The sequence below is a fragment of the Rhea pennata genome, chromosome 14, assembly GCF_028389875.1.
Source record: "Rhea pennata isolate bPtePen1 chromosome 14, bPtePen1.pri, whole genome shotgun sequence".
Classification (NCBI taxonomy): Eukaryota; Metazoa; Chordata; class Aves; order Rheiformes; family Rheidae; genus Rhea; species Rhea pennata.
In genome coordinates, this window is record NC_084676.1 from 16215964 (window position 1) to 16238639 (window position 22676).

General features: G+C 42.2%; 1 protein-coding gene across 4 annotated transcripts; it reads right to left on the minus strand.

Moving 5' to 3' along the window:
* Window positions 1–641: 641 nt before the first annotated feature.
* On the minus strand, window positions 642–21423 carry CANX (calnexin). Of its 4 annotated transcripts, none has more exons than XM_062587158.1 (15): window positions 21387–21423; window positions 13336–13524; window positions 12810–12883; window positions 12202–12260; window positions 11714–11855; window positions 10349–10430; window positions 8718–8910; window positions 7464–7653; window positions 6640–6753; window positions 6033–6189; window positions 5500–5715; window positions 4960–5079; window positions 4734–4866; window positions 4484–4578; window positions 642–3844 (listed from the first exon to the last, which is right to left on the minus strand). In XM_062587158.1, exons 2-15 carry the CDS (start codon window positions 13519–13521, stop codon window positions 3791–3793), a joined length of 1815 nt encoding a protein of 604 aa, XP_062443142.1. In that variant the 5' UTR covers window positions 13522–13524; window positions 21387–21423; the 3' UTR covers window positions 642–3790. The 4 variants fall into 4 exon arrangements, with proteins under 4 accessions (XP_062443142.1, XP_062443140.1, XP_062443143.1 ...); XM_062587156.1 differs by having other exon boundaries at window positions 21307–21388; XM_062587159.1 differs by lacking the exon at window positions 21387–21423 and adding an exon at window positions 20949–20969.
* Between the last annotated feature and the right edge of the window lie 1253 nt (window positions 21424–22676).

Here is a 22676-nt window from a genome sequence, read left to right on the forward strand (position 1 = left end):
CCGCGGCTCGGCGGCGGCCCGCTCGGCTGCGCCGGGCGCGGCGGGGCCCCGCGGCCGCCGCTCTCAGGCGCGGGCCGGCCCGAACCCCCGACTCCCCATTGTTATCCGCGCCGCCGCCATCTTGAAATTGTTTTTCCCCTCAAGAGCCGAGTTGAGAATAGGCGGAGCTTCCTGGGTGGCGGGTGACGTCACGGGCGCGTCGCGCGTCACGGGCGCTGAGGGACGTCGCCGTCAGCCAATGGGAGGGCGAGGGAGCGCGGGCGGAGCGCAGAGCGATGGGCGGGCAGAGCGGCTGGCAGGACGCGGCCGTCGGCGCGTTTAAAAGGCAGGGGCCGGGTAGGGGCGGGGCGGAGCGGCCCGGAGCCGCCACTGGCGCGCGGCGGGGGGCGGGGCCTGGGGTGAGTGACGGGAGCGCGGCCGCCGCACGCCCCGCCCCCCGGCGGTCTCTGAGGGAGATGGGCGGGGCTCCGCCCCGAAAGCGATGGCGGCAGAAGCGGCTGCTTAACCACAGCTCGCCCAGACGGCGGTGTCCGGGGACCCCCCCTCACCCCTAACCCGACCTTCCCCCACTTTTCTCCATCGCTCCCCTTCGCTTCAAAACTGAACCAAAAAAAAAAAAAAAAAGAAGTGATGAGGCCACAGAGATTTAAGTTTCTTTATTGATTAATTTTACATTATAATTTATTCAGGTTTTAATATATGCATACCGCATCTACAGTTACCTTATTGAAATGGACAGGTCTTTTGCACAAAATAAGTCACAGTCCTTGTTCAGGACCACCAGGGGTTCTTCCTTTTCTTTTGGAAACCTTGAGGCAATCCTGGCAATTCCAGACTGGGAGGGGAAGGCTTGGGGACACAGAGACTCTTGTCACCAGCCCCCACGTGCTACTACCAGGTGAGCAGAAGAAATACAGAAAGCAGGAGACAACCATGACAAGCGATACCTCTGCAAGCGCTCGGCCCTTGTCCAGCCATTCTCGAGCTGTGATAAGTCAGTGTTATCATAGCTGGAAGGCCAGTTCGTATTCAATTCTATTTCTGGAGCAGGTTAGTAGGTTAGCTGTATCTGTACCACCCCCCTTCACCAAAGGCCAAAAGAGGGAAAAAAAAAAAAAAAAAAGAAAAAAAGTCTTCAGCATTTCTAGTACCCTGTATTCCAGGTCTCTTAACTGCGTATAAGCACTCTTGTACATTTGTTCCTTCTAAAACAGCCTGTCTAAAACCCTTTCCTCACTCTGGTCCACCAGACATGCAAGTTCAGCTGCTGGACTCCATCCACTCCAGCACATACACACGCACATACACACTTCAGTAAGACAGCTTCAGGTAGTTGAAGGTGTTTCAAACCTAGTTCACAGGTAGCAATCAAGCAGAGCTTCAATGCTTGGGAAACACTGCCATGGTTTACAGGCCTTCTTTATTGAGAAGGAGGTAACATTTTTTTAAAGCCTTACAGGAAAAAGTAGCTAAGTCAATTTAACATTGAGTCACCCAAGTGAGAATGCAGGATAAAAAGTAATCTTTCACTTTGGAAAGTCTTTGTTTATTGTAGTGATTACTCAAGAAGCATACACTAAGGTATCAAAAAAAGCTGTAACATGCAGACAGGAGACCTTTTGAGGAGGTCTAGCAGAAGCAAATGTAGATTTACAGTTAGCTCTTATATAATACTATGTAAAAGCTGATAGCAGATCTTAAGTTCATTCTTGATACTTTGAAATAACGTATGCACAAGAACTGTCCAGGAGTTTAAGGCAATTCGCATATTAAGATAAAAATACTGATTAACAGTTATGTTGTGCTCAAATTGTTAGTCAACTTGAAACCATTTACATATACTTGATCTCAAAGGACTGAGTCATAAATAGCAGCTGCTCCTCGATAAAAATACAGTCCTGAGAACAAGCTAGTACCAATGCTTAAGCTATGACATCTTCCATGTCAGAGTATAAGCTATTTTGGCAGTAAGGAGCAGTCTCTACCAGGTGTTCAACAGGCAAAGGCATCCTAAATATGCAATAGCTCCCAACAGAAGTCTGAAATTACTTCCAGGATCTTGCTTACAATGGTTTATTTGCACACTACAGAAAGAGCAAGAAATCCTGCTATGCATTTGTGTCTCTAGTATTTCCAACACAACAACTAAGGGATACAACATAAAGACAGGCAGCAAAAGGTGTTTTCATTAAAAGAAAAAAAAAAAAGTCTTTTAGTAATTGGTTAGATTGTTTGCAAGGTAATTAGAACACTTTCCTCCCCCACACCTGGGAATTATTTCCCCACTTGATACCTATGACCTAGCCCGAACAACACTGGAGTGTTTATATTCAGTGCAAGAAGAATAATTTTAGGACACTTACTCTAAACAAAGGCAAAAGCTTATCTATATAGACATCCAGACTCCAACATATTTGGTACAGTGTAATGAAGTTACATAGATTTCATCCTCAGAGGTATGCTCTTGTAGTGATCACCTGCATTCCACAAAAAGTGTTTGAAGCAGTATAATATTGTAGACTCAACACTTAAAAAAGGATTTATTCAGCTGGAATTGGAACTCCCTAACATTCACAATATAATTTAGGATGCATTTGTTACATGAATAGCAGATAAAAAGACTTGAACAGTTTCACATATCAGTTAAGATATTCCACATGCTCCTTCCCCACCTACAAATACTGACATCTCATTTTCGTTTTGTTCCCCTCCCCCAAGATTCAGATCTACTTGTGTATCTGACCTCCTGTCCTGTTTCTACAGGAATAGACATACAGTGATTGGAGTGAGAGGATATGGGACACTGTCCTATCCAGTGTTTGGACCCTGGAAAGGAGTAGACCTAGCTATGAAAACTGACAATGAGCTGAACATGAAGCACTTCAGCAACTGAGGCAAAGCTGCACTCAAAAAGCTGTATAGTCACAGAGAAAGGAGAGCATCAGTGACTGAACAGAGGGAAAAGGAAAAATAGTCTAAACACCTCAACAACCCTTTAGCTTTATGAGAAGAGTTCAAGGACTAACAAAATCCAATTTTCACAGGATTAAATGCCATACTAAGATGACCTACTCCAAATCCTAGATCATTTGTTAACACTTAAATCTGCTTTAGCCGCAGACAATGTTCATATTCCATACGACTAACCCCCTTCCTTCCACCCTTTCCTCTTCCCCCTCCCTCACAAAAGAGCAAAGTTGATTATGAAATTTAACTACTAGTTTTCCAATACATCCCACCCTGCTCCCAGTTTTATTTTTTGCTTTGAAGGAAGAGGGGTTGTCAACTATATTGACAACTTCTCTTTAAGCATAATTATCAAATTAAGGGATATCAAGACACTGGTGCATTTAGGAATTTACATGTTTGTAAAAAAACTAGTTATAAAACCGCATTTTTAACATCTAGCATTTTCAAGATTTTCATTGTTATTTTTCACTAATTAATAATATATTAAATTAAGCCATGGGTTGAGACTGGCAAAGTTCTACCAAACAACAACAACAAAAAAAAGCATTTAAAACCAAAATGAAAAGGTTAGTTATGTTACATTCCAAAATCCACAGCCCATTATATTAAATGCATTCTTTCTACAGGAATGATGTTCTTTAAAACAGATGATTGCAAAGATTTTACTGCTAGACACTCCATTACATTGGATAGTGTAACTGGAACCTGTGGATGGTGAGATCTTGAGGTTTGTCCAAGTTTCAATGTAAGGTGTCCAAGGTCCTCTCCCAGAACCAAGTTTGGAAAAAAATTACAGATCAAGTTCTTATGATTATTTTTTTCAATCTTTTCTTGGCTTTCTGTTTCTGGGTGATCTATTCACAGTCTCCTCCTCCTGCAAGAAAGTCATCTGTGTCAGCATCAAGGAAATCTAACTCAAGCTTGCTCTTAAAAAGAGACTAAGAAGGGAAGAGAAGAAAAAAAAGTCTACGAACTTAAATTCTGATGCTGAAGTCAAAGCAACTCCTGAAAGGACCTACTGCTGTTATCACCCCCTTCCTTTCCATACATGCCAACACATAAATCCTCCACTTTTCACAGTGGATGTCCATTATTTGCTACATGTTTAACTGCTCCTACTGCTGTGAGAATCCCTTTAACTTCAGATTAAGAAATACTCCACCCCTTTAAGTTCACCATTATGTCAGTGTGGAACACTTAAAAGGTCACATCCTGATTACATACAAAGCAGAATAAGCCTTTTAGCTCTGGAAAGTGGTCTGTACCAAACAATCCCCCCTCCTGTCACAATACAGGGTCCAGGGCAGTGCCTTAACGGGGCTTCCTGCTATGCTTAAACTGGCTAAGGTGATTCAGATTTTACAGGGTCATTAAACTCTGAAGTTCTGACTTGGGGTGGGGGTGTTACACGCCAGTGGAAACAGTATCACATGAGCCAGGTTAACATTTCACTAAGGCTTGTATTACACTGACTTAATCTAGAAGACTTGCTTCAAAGATTAAATGTTTTTACCTCTGATGCATGTTTCCTGTCCTCTTCCTCCTCCTCTTCCTCCTCCTCCTCTTGACTAGCACTTCCTATATCAGCATCACTTTTCTGCTTCTCTTCTAAAAGAAAAAGTCTCATTCATTCTCTTTTCATTAAGAAGAATTACCTTCAGTAAAAACCTTCATTGCATTAGCTTGATTCCGTATATATCAATACTGTTGGTTTATTCTTTTAAATAGAAAAATCAAAACCACTTTAAATATCGTTTGTCTACCTAGCTTTTCCTCATTTGCTTCTTCCTCCTCCTCCTCCTTCTCCTCTTTGTCTTTTTCTTCCTCTTTCTCTTCATTCATCACATCAGGTTGAGGAGCATCTGTCTTTTTGTATTCTGCAGCACTTGGCTGCTTCTAAAAGAAATTAACAAAATCAGACAGTTAAGTTAAGACAAGTTAAACCAAGTATCTTTAACTATTGCTTCTTACTATCAGAGGAATGCATACCTTCCCAGAACAGCAGAAAAGGACAATAAGGAACACTGGCAAAGCCACAGTGAGGATGTAGACTACCCAAAGCCAGGGACGCTCTTCAGCAGCTGCCATCATCTGGCCCACAACACCAGGCTATAAAACAAAGTGAATCGTCAAAATTCACCCCATACAGCAAATTGTAGCTAGTTTCTATCGACACCTACATTGATTTCAAATAGGCCTTATGCAACTTTGAACATAACTATTTCATACCTCAAAACTTAAAGCTAACCAACACAAATATTTTTCTGTATTCAATAAACTGAAAGTTAGACTAACAGCTTAAGTTAGCAGCACAGTTGGCCTGAGCAAAACCTCATGAAAAAGTAGCAAGTACTCACTGACATTTTTAATTGACTAGTACCATATTAAAATTACTGAGGTTCCAATAGGGTTTGTTTACCATAATCTCTAGCTTTGTTACATACATGTATTTTTTAATAGAAATTGTGGGAAAAGAAGGAATGCTCCTACTGTTCAAGTCAGAAGTACACAACTAGGCTTGTTTCTCACCTCAGCAGCACCATCAGCTGCTTTTTTCAGTCCCCATCCATCACTGGCCCAGTCATCAGCCACAGCTCTTTCAGTACAGATAATAAAATTGTCAAAAAAGATGTCAGAAGTCATTGACCACAGCTCAAGTCCCACAGCACTAAATGGAGTCATCTTGAAAGGTTCCAAATCTTCAAAGAAATCTGGATTTGGGATCTTCCTAGGTTTCCATATACCCTAGAAAAGATACAGGTATTCAACCTTACCTACATTACCTAGCATACAGTCTGCATTTTAGTTTTCCCTCCCACTTTGAACCAACAGAGACTTATTCATTCCACAGGCACCCATGAATACAGTGTTTGCAGGTGCAAACCTTCATGTCTTGGGAATCAGTCTGTGCTACAAAAAAAGTGAACCCTAGCAAAATAGCACCTTGAATCTGTCTGAGTCCACTTTGCGCTCTTAATTAGACCTGCTGAAATTAAGTTATCCTGCTTTTTGAAAGAGAAATGCTGTACTGGCCAACAATTTACACAATCAACAAAACTAACCTGATAGTTCACATTATCGATCATTGGAGGCTTCCATTTGCCTTTGTAGTTTGGATTGTCAATCATAGGTCGCTGCCAGGTACCACAGCCAGGGGCTGTCTCACATTTTGGATTTGCAATCTGAGGTGCCTCCCATTCACCATCCATATCCTCATCCCTGAAATGAAAAATTCAGTTTAAGTCTGCCCTTTGTCTCTATACAGAATAAGGCTTATTTCATCTGACCTCTGGGAAAGTTTCTGCAGTAAAATAGTATAGCACAGGCTGGCAGATAAGAACACTCCAGAGGAAGTATTTCAAGTAGCCTGACAATACAGAAGCTCAAAAAAAGCCAGTCACTGAACATAGCCTCCATCTTCCAAGCACTGTGCAACTGCAAAATGACTATCCCTGTCCTGTTCAGCTTACAATCTTCAAAAGAGGAGTCGATGAATGTACAGAAGAAAGCCAAAAATGCAAGACTGTTTAGATCAACTTCATCTTCTACTTTTGAAGCAGAGTAGCTTTGTTAGGGAACAACAATGGAGAAGCTATTTTTTGTAGCTGTAAAACCCAGTGCATAAGCCATGAAGTGTCTGCTGTTATTTACAAAATGCAGTCAACATACCAATCCTCTGGTTTCTCAGCATCAGGGTCTGCTACATATTCTGGCTCATCATCCAGCCAACCCTCTGGTTTCACAGCATTTTCATCTGGAATCTTTGCAGGAGCATCTTCATCCCTTTAAGATGGCATTTTATATATCAACACACACAGAAGTTTAACCTCACTACATGATTCTATGCACTCTGAACAAGTGAACTGATCTGTGCTACCAGCCAGCTTCATTTTACATGTTTATGTGCAACATCATGATTTAAGAATAGAATTGCCTTGCTATCTATGTTACAGCCACATCTATAACTCTAAGGATAATACTGCTTAACTACTTTTCAAAGTCAATCCAAAAACAGGCATATTACAAGTCTTGCATTTTAGTGCTCACTGCAACCACGCATCTGAATTTAAAATCAAGTCTATGGTTCATTGAGCACAGATTCAAAGACAGAAAACCAGCATCAGTTTCTGGTTGAAGATGTCAAATATTTCAGTCACTTGTAACCAATTATACAAACTATAAGCATCTTGGTTTTACTTCCAGCAATTTATTTTTTGAGCTAATCAGGGATGAAAATATTAGCTAGCTTAAATGCTTCTGGAAAACCTTGATCTATGGCACAGTAACAGAAGCAATAAACATTATTTCCTACAGAACATGGATCTTGTCTGCCTTCATCTCCCAAGACAGTGGTTCACCTGCCCTAAACTGCCTTTGTTTTGATTACAAGGTGAGGCTCAGTACCTTCTACAAGTCATCCGAGAAGGACTTTTTGATCAGGACCAAATTATGAGGCTAAGGCCTCCCTCAGTTCCGCATCTCAAACAGCTTACCAGTCATCTGGTTTAACAGCATCCGAGTCTGGAATTTTTGGTCTCTCATCCCAGTCCTCAGGCTTCTGGTCATTTGGGTCCTCAATCTCTCGAGGTGGATTCACAGGAGGAGACATATCATTTAACAAATTCCCACTGTTGACAACCGTTTGATCAACCAGTATTTCAAAACTGTTATCAGGATTCAAGACTAGAAGAAAAAAAAAAGTCAGTGTAGTCTTTGCATGCATTACATATATATATATATATATATATACACATACATATAAGTATATAAACACACACACTATTTTAAAAAGTACCACTCATCCACACTGTATAACACGAGTTTCAGCAATATAAGCTACCATCTGCCCCAAAACTGTTCTTAAGTTGTTAAAACCTTTCTCCTTATGTTTAAATGGTTATATATCACTTCTCATCTTGGCAGAGAAAGGATCTGCTGCAGATTTATTAATTACCAGAGCAATTTGACAAGTTGACTTTGACACAGTAAGTATTGCTTTAGTATCTATCACGAACAGTATTTGCACCCATTCTCCTCAAGAATAGGTCTCCTGTATGCATTCACAATCCTACTACTGACACACAAGATTTAATCTTTCTCATCCTGTATCCATTGTTATCTCCATAGTAAAAATAACTAGAGGTCTTTCCGAGTACTTCCTGAAAGATTTTAGTCGTACCTTAATACAACAAACCAGACATTATACTTCAAGAACAACTTCTGCCTGGCATGGAGGTACAGCCTCCTCTCCAGCTGAGATTAAGCTATCTGAGCCTAAGTACAGAACTAACCAGCTAAAAATAGGAACTACACAAAGATGACTTTAAAAACTAAGCCCTGAAACCACTGTTTCCAAAGAATGAAAATCTCTTGGGAGATCAAATCACTATTACTATTTCCCTCCAAGTCCAAAGCCTAGTATACCCCAAATTATTAGGATGCAACATTCAAGTACTTTATGTATGTGCGTAATGATTTTGGATACACTCCGCATATCAAATCATTCATGACTGACTTCTTGAAATTCATATTATGAGCAGGAAACCTTACATGATTCGAGAGTTCTTGTAAGGAAGAAGTATACAAAATGTATAGCAAGACCAGTTTTTGCATCCATAGCTTAAAGGGTTTTTTAGTTGCATGAGATGTTAACAGACATATTCAGTTACTCATTCGGATTATTTCACATTTTTGATTACAGAAAGATAGAAGTAGTTATAAACAAGCATAGTTAATAGTCATCGTACCCAGTGTGTAAAGGTGGGTCTTCTTATCAGTAAAGTAGGTCTTCAGGTCCGCATCAGGACGCTTTGCATGCTTCTCCTCATATTTACCAGTCTTTGGGTTCTTGTGCCGAAAGATGAAGTGCAATTTATAGTCCTCTCCGCATTTATCAGGGCCAAACATGATTGTATATGGAGTTTTGTCATGGAATTGATCCTTTAAAACAATGCAAAACTTTAAGTAATTTCAAAGTAATGGAATTTAGCCACTGCTCACTGTAAGAGCCTCCAATTTATTAGAGGTTACATAACTTGTATTAAGAATTTTTAGTGTGGGTACTTTGCTGGTTTGTATCACAGCTACATGCCAAGAACACCCAAAACAAACAGAAAAACACCCCCACACACACCCTAATGCCAGAATTAGGCATCTTTTTGATTTGGTCTCAATTTTCCAGATGGAAATTAATGGCTCTCCAAGAGTTATCAACAAGATACACTTAATTACGGTTATCACTAATGAACAATATACATATCTCTACGTTATGAAAGATTAAAACGCTATCAGTACAGAACTATTACACCATTGATATAGTGACTAAATTGTCCAGTGATTCTCTCATATAAAGAGGTAAGCATTAAAAGTGAACTGATATGCATCTGATTTACAGTTATACAAGCTAGTCTCAATTTAAGAGCTAACTACACATAATAATGTCACCTTCGAACACTGCAATCAAGTCTACTTGTTCTTGCTAATGTTATTCTGCTATTCAACATACATAAAACTGGTCAGCCAGTCAAGCAGTCTTTTAGGTGTTCTATGTAATATAATTTTGTTGAATTTGGCATCTGTATTGATAACACAACTCAAATGAGACAGAGGGAAAGGAGAATGATGGTAGTAAGTCAGAGAAGGTACTTTCTGTAACATCTAGGAAGGTGGTTAAAGAGAACACATGGGCTGCACAAGCTCTGACTCAATTGGTTAAAACACTTAGGGCAGGTATATGATTGAGAACAAAGATTACTAATCATTTTCTCTCAAACTTACTATGGTCTCTCCCATTAACTGTACTTAAGACACTGCAGAAAGACTGCAATCAAGCACCATTTGCCAAGCACATGGCTATATACAGCTCTTACGGCTGTATAAGCACCACCTAGGCCAACTTTTAATAGAAATACTATTTCCTTTTAAACCATATCCAGTACCTCACAACTGACCTCAAGTCAAAGTCTAGGCAATAAACGCAATGATATTTTAGTTATTGGCATTAGTTTGTTTAACATTATACATGGAATTTTCCTTCTGGGCAGCTGCTTCCTATGCAGGTCTCTCCACCTATACTGGCTACTTCCATAAGATACCTCTTCTCTGGTGCTAGAACCTAAGAAAATCTGAATTGGTGCAGACTTCAGCAAAGAGGTAGAACTGCTGAGCTATTAGAGAACTTGGATCTCACACAAGGGGCCAAGAGATATTAGTATTCATCTTCTCCAAATAAAACACAGTGGGAAAACACCAAGGGCAAAGTACATCAGAGATCAGGCCCTAAATACACAGCACTGTACTGAAGAGGCTTCTTTAGGAAAAAGTGAAAGATGAAAGCTTTCTTTCATGGCATAATACTCAGAGTAGCCACATCACTCACCAGGTTCAGTTCAGGGGTTTTTGAAAGTAATTTCACATAGGCCCCACCACACTCTATTCCATTTTGGAAGTTGACTTCATATCTAGTTTTAGTTTAGGACAGAGAAATGGAGAACATGTTATGACAAAAAAGGTCACTGTCATATTTCAAGATGAGAGTTTTCAAGCACAGATTCAGACTAACACTGATCTGTTGCTGTTTGTTTTTACATCAGGAGTCCAACGAATTTTATAAAAACCACACACCATACTTTACGGACTAAACAGATTCACAAGGGCCTGAGAAACAGAAACCAAGGATTTAGAAGACAATCTGAGATGAAAGATTAAAGGAATTGAGTGCTGGTCTAGAAGATTACAATTTAGGAGGAGAAAAGGAGGAGGAAAAAGGCTGCTCAGTGTGTAAGAGACTGCAATATAGTTTAAGGCAAACCAGTACTTTCCCCATAACTACTAGGGCATACAGACAACTCAATTTGTAAAGTGATTAAAACCGGAACAGTCAGATCCTAGGAAAAGCACTTTAGAGTTGTAACAATACAACTGAGTATTTAGGGATACCAAGGAGCGCGAAAAAGGCAAGACACGTCTGCCAGGAGTAGGTAAGGTATACTTGATCCTCTCTCAATGCCAGCAGCTGGAGTGGGTGACTACTTGAGATTTTTAGTTTCGTCTTTTAAGCCAAAACTAAATGGTCATGCAAAGCAAAGTGACCAATTCATAACGCTGGACAAGTATGACTTAGCTTACTTTTCTTTTTACTTGCAAAGTGGGTCATATGCCACAGTTCGGCTGTTCTCACTGAAAGATTTTTTTCTTCTTGCTAGTCTAAGATGCATGCAAGTAGATTCTTCTGCATCAGTTATGGCCCAACAAATCTAAACAAGCTGTTCATCTTCCATGACAGATGAACAAAGGAAGGAGGAAACAAGTGCATCTTTAGCACTGCCCATTCCACCTTGGAAAGAAGGGACAGTTTACTAAGTGCACTGACTTACAGCTGGACCACCCAGTATTTGGGCAATTAACAGTACAGGAGTCAGTTGGCTGACATTGTTAGCACAGTAAACCGAATGAACTGCAGTCTAGAGACAGGTGATCCAGTCTAGTTTTCAGAGACTACTTTTTCAGGCTTCACAGCACAAGCTCTTCCTTCTGAAGGAGCCATACTGTTCACACCTGACACCACTTCCTTCTTTATGGATCCCTGTTGCTACTTTATTGTTACTGAAATGGCATTGTGATAGATAACAATATTTTGTGTCATTCAGACCCCCAGGCAACAGAACTTCAGTTTCTGAATAAAAACTTCAGCCTGCTACATCACCACTGAAATAATGAACACTATAAGTTATCTTTTACTTACTGTACAATAAGGGGTTTGGTATCAAATACAAAGGGCTTTGAAAGCTTGGATGAAATTGCGTGATGTTTGGCTCTGGTTACTAGTACAAGCCCTTTGTCTCCTGGAAGCTTAGTGTCCTTCATATCTTGGACTTCCCATTTACCTGAGGGGAGAGAGACAGAAAACCAAGCATTCTCAAAATTTGTCCAAGGCAGACTAACTTAAACAGAGAAGTCAGCATTCTGTAATCACATCCTGTAGGGTGCTTTAGAAAGTTATTACTGTAGCATCTTCACTAAAAACTGTTTGAAAACTAAGTTGATTGTTTGTCTAAATCGGGACTACACTTTACACTAGCTAGATATATAAACACTTCCCTTATTTTCTATATACAGGGAATATTACCTCATCTTGAAAACAGAAAACACTAAGACGTGCACCTCTTTCGAAATGACAGGGGACATTAAAAGTATCTACCATTTAGACAAAACCCCCCAGGTAGCACTCACCATCATATTTGGCAATCTCATCATCTGTATCATCTTTCTTTGCTTTGGAAAGGATCCATCTAGAATCAAGACATCCATTAGTCAGAAAGACAGGGTTCCCCCCCTCCCCTTAAAAAAAAAAAAGCTTACTTTCCTTTTTATCCTCCCATTGCTCTTAAGAAAAGATATCCTACGACTAGATCACAGAGTCTAGATCCCCTGAGGTGTTCTGTTCCATCAGCCTGGATAATTCTCTGCATTTGCCATCTATCCTTCACCCACAAGTAGGAGGATCATTGCCTGAGCATCTTGCTCTTGTAAAAGTTCTCACTATGCAAATCTCTAGTACCTCTCTATCTTAACTTATTATCTGAAGAAATAAAAGTGAGAAGGATTAAAACACTATACTTGCACAGCACATTTTCCCCTTGTTATTGGCACCTAAGGATATACTAGCTTAGCACTTTAACAGCCAGCATTATAAAGTCGCTGCGCTAATTCCCCCCCCTACCAATTGCCATTTGATTCAGCTTTGAAAAGCGTATGCTCCAGGAAGGAAGTTTCACTCCCTCTCCCAGGGTAATTTAGTCATTTATTGTACTGAAGTATCCTTCAGGTTATACACTTACCCATCCAGAGTTCCTTTATCAAAGTTTTCTGCAAAATAGACTTCGCCTGTTGGAACAGGGGCCCTGTAAGTAACCTGTTGGAGAAGAGATATGTAATTTATCTTTAAAGGTATGTTTTCTCCCCCAAAGTAGTAAATGTATATACAGCTCATTTCTCCTCTATACTGAGATAGGGTTTACCTGGAACACTCCAGCAACATAAATACAAAAATTATGTACATATTGCTGCTTAGGCCACGCCATTGTGTTCTCGTCTGCAGCTAAAACTCAAGTATGTATCTAGCTGGAAACATTAGCATTCTCTCTGATAATCACATCAGAAGATCTCAAGTACAGATCTAAGTCTTCAGGAAGATGGAGGACAAGAAAGAATAGGAAAGATGCAGCTAAACTTAGTTCCAAATCTTACTCCTAGATAGAATTTTTAATTAATCTACAACACAGTAAATACCAACAGATCTCTAATCAGACTCACATTACTACATTACTAACTATAACATGACTTAAGAGAACTTTCAGGACAAACCTTTGGAGTTGGAGGAGGAGTACTAGTTTCAGACTTTGACTCTTCTGCCTCCTCAATGCCATCATCCAAGTCATCCTCGATATCAACTACATCATCACCATCATTGTCATCTTCCATATCATGTGCTTGGACAGCAAGAATTCCAAGAGCCAGCAGTGTCACACACAGTAGCCATTTCAGCTCCATGATCTGAATACAATACAAGGGGAAAAGAGGTCAAACCAGCGCTGCACAGAGCAAGTTGTTCTGCTTCTTTGTATGTTAACAAGCATCCTATACAACAGGTAAACTGCCTAGTCCCACTACGGGAAGAAAGCCCCAATCTTACAGTAAATAAAAGAATTAAAAAGATGTCTGACTGGTTGAGATGGGTCTAAAAACCTCTTGGAGAAGAACATACATAAAGCAAAAGTATTTAATGCAGAACAGATGTTAATGGACTAGAGGAGCATATGCCCAAGTTCTGCAGATCATGCTGTAGAAGTATTAGAATTTTGCTGCTTTTACACTGCCATAGTCCCTGAGCAGAACAGTAGGCACACATGTACACAATACATTCCCTACACTTGCAAAACACTGAACAGAAAACCCATTTCTTGCTTGGAAAGAACTTGAAGCATGTCATACAGAAGCTGACATTTCCATTCAGTTGAGGCATTTACAGTCCTTCAAGTATAATGAAGCAATCATTCCTCTATGCCCTGTTCATTATTTTTCTTCCTTCTTCCACCTGTGGGACACTAGTGTTTTCATTCACCATTTCATTTCCCCATGATTTACTCTAGAATGACAGCAAGTCATTGGTACTACCAGATACTGAAGTAGATCCAGAAGACTACTACTGGCTGCTCAGACAGTTACTTTGATTCCCTTCCCCTCAATCTCTACATTAAAGGGATGATCAACATCCTTGATCAACACCAGAGGGATGTAACAGATACTCTACACAGTTGAAGTGTCCCGCTTCAACTGGTCTAGAAGGTGCATCATAACACCTAAAACACAGTGGACTCTGTCAAGTTGTAGCTCTGAAGATCTCTGTAAATGAAAGGGGTTTCAACTCTGCCTTGATTTTCTTGCCATAGGGATTACTGCACCTGCACATGGATACAGTTGCCAGTGCTCTCACCAGGCTGCCCACAGTCTTACTCGCTCAAGCAACCTATGCTTTGCTTGCCTTTGCTCCTTTGAATTACATTCCAAAGTTTTCTTCCAAAAAAATAGAGTTGCCACTGAGGATATGTGCATATATAAATAGAGTTTAAAACTGAACAAGCTAGGAAACAAGTTTTCAACTTTCTGAAGTACGCTTAGGCAACTAAAAGCTTTATTAGCCCTATCCAATATACTGAAATCCAGTTGCACACCACATCTCCTTATTCTTTAAATTACTTCTGGTGGCAGAAGCGGTATTTTACAACTACAAAAAAAAATCATATTTTAAAGACCTGTGTTGAGGTCATGCCCAGTTTATCACTACAGCAACATGCAATTGCAGCCAGTTTTCTAACAATAGTGACTGCCTCGAGGATTATGGTCTAAATACATGCTCACAACCCTCCCCCCCGCCTCACCGTTCAGGCAACTGCACCAAAACAGCTTGGAGCCAAAAGGATACAGCTCACACCATGATCAGCTGATAAAAAACTTTGAAGCGTTGCTACATATGAGCAGAGCCTGCTTGTTCTTTTAATGCAATGTACAGCCAGAACCAAAAACAGTTACAGACCTCACATGCTCATAGATCCCATTACAAATGGGGGAACTGCAATACAAAAGAGAGTTGTCAAGCACTTTCCAGCCCTTAGACATTCAAGTTCCTTCAGCACATGAATCCTTACTCTGAATTTGGCCTATGTGCCTGAAGCAACAACAGACTAGACCACACAGTGACACATTTCCAGCAGAAGAGTTGAATTTTGTTTTACCTTACAGGAGAGTCTCAAAGTATACTTTTAACAGAGAGAGATTGAGTGAGATTTTACCCCACATTTCACAACTGTTTTCAAATTACATCCCTTAGACAGAATGACTACTTCATTATTGGGGAAGTGTTATAAGGAAATCCACCTTAGAATAAACATTAAGGTTTAAGATAAGCCAATGCTTTCCCCTCCTTCTATGAGGAAGGAGTTTTCACATAGCTCCTCCCTAGCTTGTGCAAACGAAATTAATGGTTTAGCACACAAGAATCCCTTAAGTAATTTCACCACTAGCCAAATAGCTGTACCTTCTGGTGAAAGAATTAGATTGCCCCTTCTAACTTTCATGCCAGTACACAGACTTCATACTTAAGAATTACCTACTTTACAATCCCAGCCAAACTAGGACCCTTAGGAAACATCTGTCAGCATCAAACGGACTTTGCTTAGTGCTAGCACTTCTTCAGTGGCTAAGTGGCAAAGCCACACGGCCTGACTATAATTTTCTTGGCCTGATATTGCAATACCCTGGTTTCCCGCGTGCAAGCTTGCTCCTGGAATTCCTCCAATTCCATCAGTGACCCACACAGCAAGGGCTGAAACTTCTCCATTCTGTGGATCCAGTGGCTAGGAGCCATTCCAGCTGAGCTCCTAGCACAACCCTACACATCTACACTCTAGGGTCTACACTTAAAAGCTACAGTACTGTCTAAATTTAAGGCTTGTGGAACCTTGCTTTAAGCTAAAATTACTATCTGTTCAAGTTTCCAGGCAAGCTTTTTTTTTTCCTTTTTTTTTTTTTTAAAAGAAAAAAAGAGCTAAGGGCACAATGAGAAGCTAATCTAGTTCCATGTCCTTGGTTCTTTATAATCATTGGCAAGCAGTTTTCACAAGTTTATATCGCTACAGAAAGCTGTTTAAGACACCTCCTACACATTAAATCAGTCCCAAATCCACATGAGCTATTATTTGTACACCTTGAGCACTAACTGGTAGCACCACCAGCAACTACTGGTTGTCATGCCAAGCTTCATATTCTGTTAATCTAGCAATTTATAAACTGACTAAATTGTAAGAAATAAAAGAAATTAATTGCCCTCTCAAAAGGGCAATTTAAGCAAAGCATAGGTTTTGTTTTTAAAAAAATCTACTTTTACCCATAACAGATGTACTGCTACAAGAGAAAATTTCAACTTCAGTTCACACAATCCTTAGGGACACAATATAAACATGATTATGTCCTAGTAAATTAGGTTATTCCTTAATAGGAAAAGATGGAAAGAAGAGGGAGAGAGAATAAAGTTTAAGGGAGGGAGACAGAAGAAAATCAGTTTTTATATAAGACATGCTAAAAAATATGACGCTCTACCTAAAGTTAAGTTGCTAGGAACTGTACGTGCTCAATCACCTAAAACATAGTCACTTTATTATGAAGAGAGTCCTCACGTGAAAGTGTCCAGTCTGCAAGCAGTTGTCACCATTAACCATTTCTGAAACTCAGTCTGCACTTCTGTTCTCTAGTTTTAACTGTGTAATATCTCTGAAGGTTACTCTACTTCTGATGAGGCAGCTGCCAAAAGCCTTTAACAATGGAAGCCTTTCACGACGGACAGAGCTTCTGAAGTCTCCATTCTGCCTCAGTGGAACTCATTTCTACCATGCAACACTGCTCCAAGGCAAGACTTCATCTACCTTTTTTATATGCCCTTCAGACACTTATAGACACTGACACACAGCTTGTGCTGAAGGGCAAGTTACTGCCATAGAATACCAAAGTACTAAGTAAGAAAAGAGCTCAACATCACCAGGGCTAACAAATCACTTACTTGCTCCATGCCTGTGCGTTCATCCACAGCCAGCTTCCACACTACAAAAAGGATAACTTACATTTAAGTAGTATTCACCAAGTGCTAAATGTCAGAAGGCTGAAACATTGTCTTCAGCAAAGTATGGGAAATGTACCAGTGCACCAAGAATGGACACCTGAAACTGCTGCCCTACAGTTTTTTTTTTTTTTTTTTTTTTTCCCCAATGGAAAAGAACTAAAACAAGCTGGAATGAGATTCAGGGACAGGATCAGCTTCTTGCAATAAGAGTAGCACTCTCACTTTATGGGATTATCATCTTCAGATTTCAAAGCCCTTGAGAAAGTCATGCAGCCTCAGAGATTACATATATGTGGGGTGTGTGTGTGTATGTGTGTGTGTGTGTGTGTGTGTGTGTGTGTGTGTGCGCATATATATATATATATATATTATATGGGAATAAAGGCTGAAGTTTTTTTTAATTATTGGTATGACACTGAAAACTCTTGAGCCATATAGCAAATAATTACCCTGAATCTCTAACATATAGTGGGTGGGATAGACAGTGAATGGACCCACCTGTTAAGTCCTTTGTTATTTTACTTCCAGAACACGCTGTTGAGAAGGCTACTTCCTTGTCATGTTAAACAGAGCCTGCAAAACCAGTTTAAACATCTCCTTGGTTACTGACCTATTGAGTGCTTCATCAAGCCAGTTCTCAACAGCACACATTTCAGACTGTATAAGTACATTTACATTGACACTAGATATCTAGTTTAGTAGCCTGATGAAAGAGAACAGTCTTTTAAAAATAAGAGCACTTACTATGAACTACACAATAGCCATATAACTGGAAGAGTATCAATGGTTTCTATCTCAGCAACATCTCATTTCAGAAGCCTTCAATTGATAGAGTTATAAACAACAATCAAATCTGGCTAAAGTATCTGCAAAGCAAAGTTTGCTAGGAAACTCTACTGATCCAAACACCAGATCTCAATATAGCACTCCACTTAGAGTGGAAGCATACTAGTAAATAACGCACACACAGTGTCATCATGCAAGGCAAGAAACTACTTTTGTTTCTCTAAATATTTTTTCCCTGTAAAGAAATTCAGTGTACGTAAGTAGAGAGGCAGATATCCACTTTTCTTCTCAAACAGGATTTTTACTGTTCTAGCAAAGGTTTGGCTACCCTACTTGATAGTGCACTGGCATCTTGAAGTTAGAACTACTGAAGAGCAGAGGGATCCATCTTTTCTGCATCCCAAGTTTCCCTCACCCTTCACTGTGTACATCCCAGCCTCTCAGCTCTGCCAGAGGCACTGTTTACAGTGAACTAGCACCTGTTTCAAGATGGTTACAAGTCTTTTTATCACATTATTTTAACTCTCAATCAATCAGCTAATTCAAAGCAGCACACAAAGGTACAAAGAGTTGAAGGAGGACAAGTGATGGTACTGAGAGACAGAAAGTGGCCATGGATAAATGAAATTAAGCTCTTGGCAAGCAGTGTCAGCTTAATGCTGTAGTTCATGCGCACTATCATCTTTGCTTGTCAAAGGCACAGCTGTCTTTAGGCAGACTTGGGAGATCTACAGCCAAGCCAAATAACCGATTTTGCAGCCAAGTTCCACCATTTCAGAAACTTGTTAGTTACTTGCCCACTCCTCTGCGAGGGACGGTTTTTGTTATGTTCATATATGCAGCAATTCATACAATGTAGACAAGACTATTTTCATTTAAATGTTTAGCTCTGCAGTTAGACATTTTCAGAGTTGTGAAGGTTTTGCCTTTAACATGGTAACTCAGTAAGCAGCAGACAAGGCTAAACTAAAACTGCCTCACTTACAACAGGCCAGAGGCTGGAGCACTGCATGAAGGGTCCTTTTATGGAGGGGGTCGTTAAGATACGCTGCTACCTAAGACTTAATGAAAAGTCTCCTAGAGAGGATGTTTTGCTTTCTGTTTGGGTTGTAAGGAGCACAAATGAGGTAATAAAAGGTGACAGCAACAACACTCACTTTTAATAAGCATTTCAAACATGTCAGTTTCTAAAAATAACATACATCAGTGCAGACATAGTAAAGGAAAAAACACCATGTTCTGTTTGTCAGCAAAGAGATCATTCATGCAGAACTGGAAGTCCTTGGAGGACAGAGACACAACTGCAAGGTTTTTGGACCATAAAACAGATGGGCTGTTAGAGAAATTATGGTAGCTGGGGAGGGTGGGGGGGAGGGATCTGAAGATGCCCCAAGATTTCAGACTTATGCTGAGCAATGAATTCAAGTTTGCACTGCAACAGAATTAATGCCAGAGAGAACAGGGTATCGTCATGATCATTACCAGGGGCAAAAAAGTTAAAGGCCAGAAAAGGAAGGACTAAATACAAATTACAATGTATTCTTGGTCAAAGATTTATTGGTTTATTTAGAGGAAGTGCTGGGACACATCAAATAAAAGGGCTCTTTAACAGACGTGGCAAGCTCTCTCAGTATTCTGCATTAGATTTTCCTTCTTAGGAACGCAGTAGATGCTAGGAAACTATATACATCTTGTATTCAGCTTGTAATGTAGTATGTGTAGTGTATGAGCATCCCCTTCATAACAACTCATCTTACTGGATTTTTTTTAAAGAAAAAAAAAACTAGAAGCATTGAAACTTAAGACAAACACTAAATTTAATTCAAAGGTTCTTCTAGTTTTGTTTAATATTTTGTATAATTGGATAAACCTATGTAATATGACCAAACCAACAGTAGGCTTGGTAAGGGAGTTTCTGAAGCCATTTTAACTGCAGTGCCAACATAGAGTACACTTTTACACCACTCCTATTTTACCCCTTAGGATATACTAAAACCCAAATCTCAGTAGATAGTGCTCCACAAAATTAGTTTATCAGCTGTGCTTATTTGACTGTGTTAAGCAAACCTCATTTAGAAAAACATTACACTCCTAGAGACAAATTTCCAGACATCTCAACATATTCCAAACAAGCTCAGCAAAAATATTTCCCTTTGATGCTCTGCAGAAACATTTAAGTTGTACTACTAGTAACACTGAAGTCTCAACCTTACCATAACTACTACAACCATTAACATCCACCTGTTTCCCTCCACATTCAAGTCACCCACAGCCTCTCTCATTCTATAGCCTAGAAAGTTCTCAACCACAAAACCAAACGTGGAAGTTCATTCTTTAGTTTGAAGACAGATAAGAAAGCAGTAGACCTACACTCACTTTAATTCAAATGGGTTTTTTGATTATTTTTGAAAGCATGCAACACAATTTGAGCTATAAACAAGAATGAAGGTCTCAGTTACACACACTAGACACTCAACCCAAATAATACTCAAGAGCCAAATCAATGTATGCATTTTAAGTTCTCAAAATTCTCAGCCTTTGCTGTTAGCGGTTTCCTCTTCCACAGCTCATCTTTGGCCTCGCTTACTCCTTTGCACCTACCACGTCTTCCCTACTGGTTGGGCCTCTAGTTCTGCGTCTTCATCTCCCCCTTTCCAGAGGCTTCTACTTCCTCTCCCACAGCCCGCATCCTGCCACATGTTGATACGGTTGACCGCCCCCTACCCCCACCCCAGCACAGCCACCTATTTAAGCTCGGCATTTCGGCATTTTCAGGTAAAGGCGACTTCCCTATTCTCACTGCCGACGTTAAGGCCGCAAGCCAGACAAAAACCCCAAGCCGCACGCCAACCCGCCCACCGCCCCCCCTCGAAACCCTGCCTCTGTCCCTCCCCCCGGCACCTGAGGAGCGCGGCGAAGGGCCTTATCACCCCCGCCCGGCTGCGCCGTGCCACAGGCCCTGCCCAGCCCCTTCCCGCCTCCCAGCCCAGAAGCTACCAGAAGCCCCGCTGCTCCCCACCGGGCCTGCCCGGGGCTGCCGCCGCCCCGCGCCCGCGCCGCGCCGCACGGGGCTCCCCCGGCGCCCCCGCTCAGGCTCCTCGACTGCCTCCACCCTCCGCGCCCCCTGCCTCGAGGCCCCCCGCCGCCTCCGCCAGGCAAGGCCCTGCCCCCGCCCGCCGGCGGGCCGCGCCGGCTCCCCGACGGCGGCCCAGCTCCCGCAGGCGCGGCGGGCGGCGCCCAGCCCCGCACCCCGCCAATCCCCCGGCATGCCCCGCGAGCGGGCCCGCTCGCCCCCTTCCCTCCGCCCCGGTCACGGAGCTGCCCCGGTAGCGCGCGGGGGGGGAGGTGCAGCTCGCGCGGCGCGGGCTCGCACTCACCTCGCCGCGCGCCCCCCGACAGCGCCAACCGCCGCAGCCCCGCGCGCCCCCGGGCCTCCCTTCCCCTCCTCCGCTTTCACCTCCGTCACGTGTCCGCGGGCTCCGCGCCGCCGCCGCCCGCCTATCTACCGCGCGCCAGCCCCGCCCCCTCCGCGCCCCGCCCCGGCTCCCCCATTGCCGGGCGCAGCGCCCGCCCGCCCGCCCCACCGGCCTCTCGGCGCTCCGATTGGCTGAGGGCGCCGCCGCTCAGCGAGCCGCCCGCCTCAAAACACGCCCCAACGGCGCTTCCCTTCGTGGAGTGCTTTTATTGGTCGGCCGGGTTGCAGGAAGTGCGCAGCGATTGGCTATCTAAAGGGAGCGTTGAAATGTGGGTGGAGACCCAGTGGGTTTCTTGTCGCTGCGCGCTGCGGTGCTTAAAAGGGCAATGCCGGGGCGGGAGGAGGGGGGAGGGTAGGAGAGCTGTGCAAGAAAGGAGCTAGTGCGGGCGCGTGGCCGGGCGGCCGGTGGCGCTGCCTAGGCCCGGCCGCAGCCCGTTCCCTCACACAGGGGCTGCCTGGCCTCAGCGCTGCAGGCCGAAGGGGTGATGGTGCAGCTGGCTCTGCCCGTGGCCGTGCCCGGGGAGCACTGCGCTGCGTCCCTGTGGGGAGGCCGTGGGCCGCTGCGTGTCCCGCCGCTCAGGCTCCATAGTGTTAAACGCTGCTTCCGTCTTTATTTCCATTCTCTGTTTCTTTAACCCTGTAGTTTTAAAAGATTTTCTTCGTATTGATTAGAATTTTATATTTAAACAAAATACCTGGTACTGCGCAGTTAGGTTTAAGAAAACCGCTAAACCTAACACGTGCTCCAACCTGTTCAAAACGTGCGATACCCTTCAGACATCCTGCCCCGTGGAGGCCTTGCATAATACCAGAAGTTTAAAGCAATGCTGTATTGCCAAAAATAATAATGTGTGTAAGTGAAATGCTTTGTAAATGGTGAACATCTACCGGTCTGAATGATTCCAGAAGCCTGGGGAAATGAGGAAGTCCTGCCCCAGTTGTTTGGGATAGGAAGGAAAGACAGGAGGAGGGTAACTGGTTTGCATGGGACGCCTGAGGAACAGGCAGAACAAGGCTAAAATTGAGGAATCCCTGCCTCCTGCTCCCCCTACGCATGACAGTGTAAGATGGGGGTGAGCAGGGGCCTAAGAGGAGGAAAGCCGACTCCTGTTGTCTGTCAGTAATACTGCTTTAAGGTATTTCCAAACTGTTCCAGATGAGCACAGTTAAATTGAAAGCTGTATCTCAATTTGCCACTTTAAAGCAGGCTCATGTATGGGCTGTGGACTGCAGCCCCTTCCAGCAGATACTAAGTATTCTGTAAGAATACCA

Bases quoted from the DNA above. Each gene is read 5' to 3' on its own strand.
- CANX (XM_062587158.1), bottom strand. From the start codon at position 13,521: ATGGAGCTGAAATGGCTACTGTGTGTGACACTGCTGGCTCTTGGAATT. The intron at 8,911-10,348 runs GTGAGTGATGTG...ATTGTTTTAAAG, and splicing joins AAACCCCTGAACTGAACCTG to GATCAATTCCATGACAAAAC. The intron at 3,845-4,483 runs GTAAAAACATTT...ACTTTCTTGCAG, and splicing joins ACAGGAAACATGCATCAGAG to GAGGAGGAGACTGTGAATAG.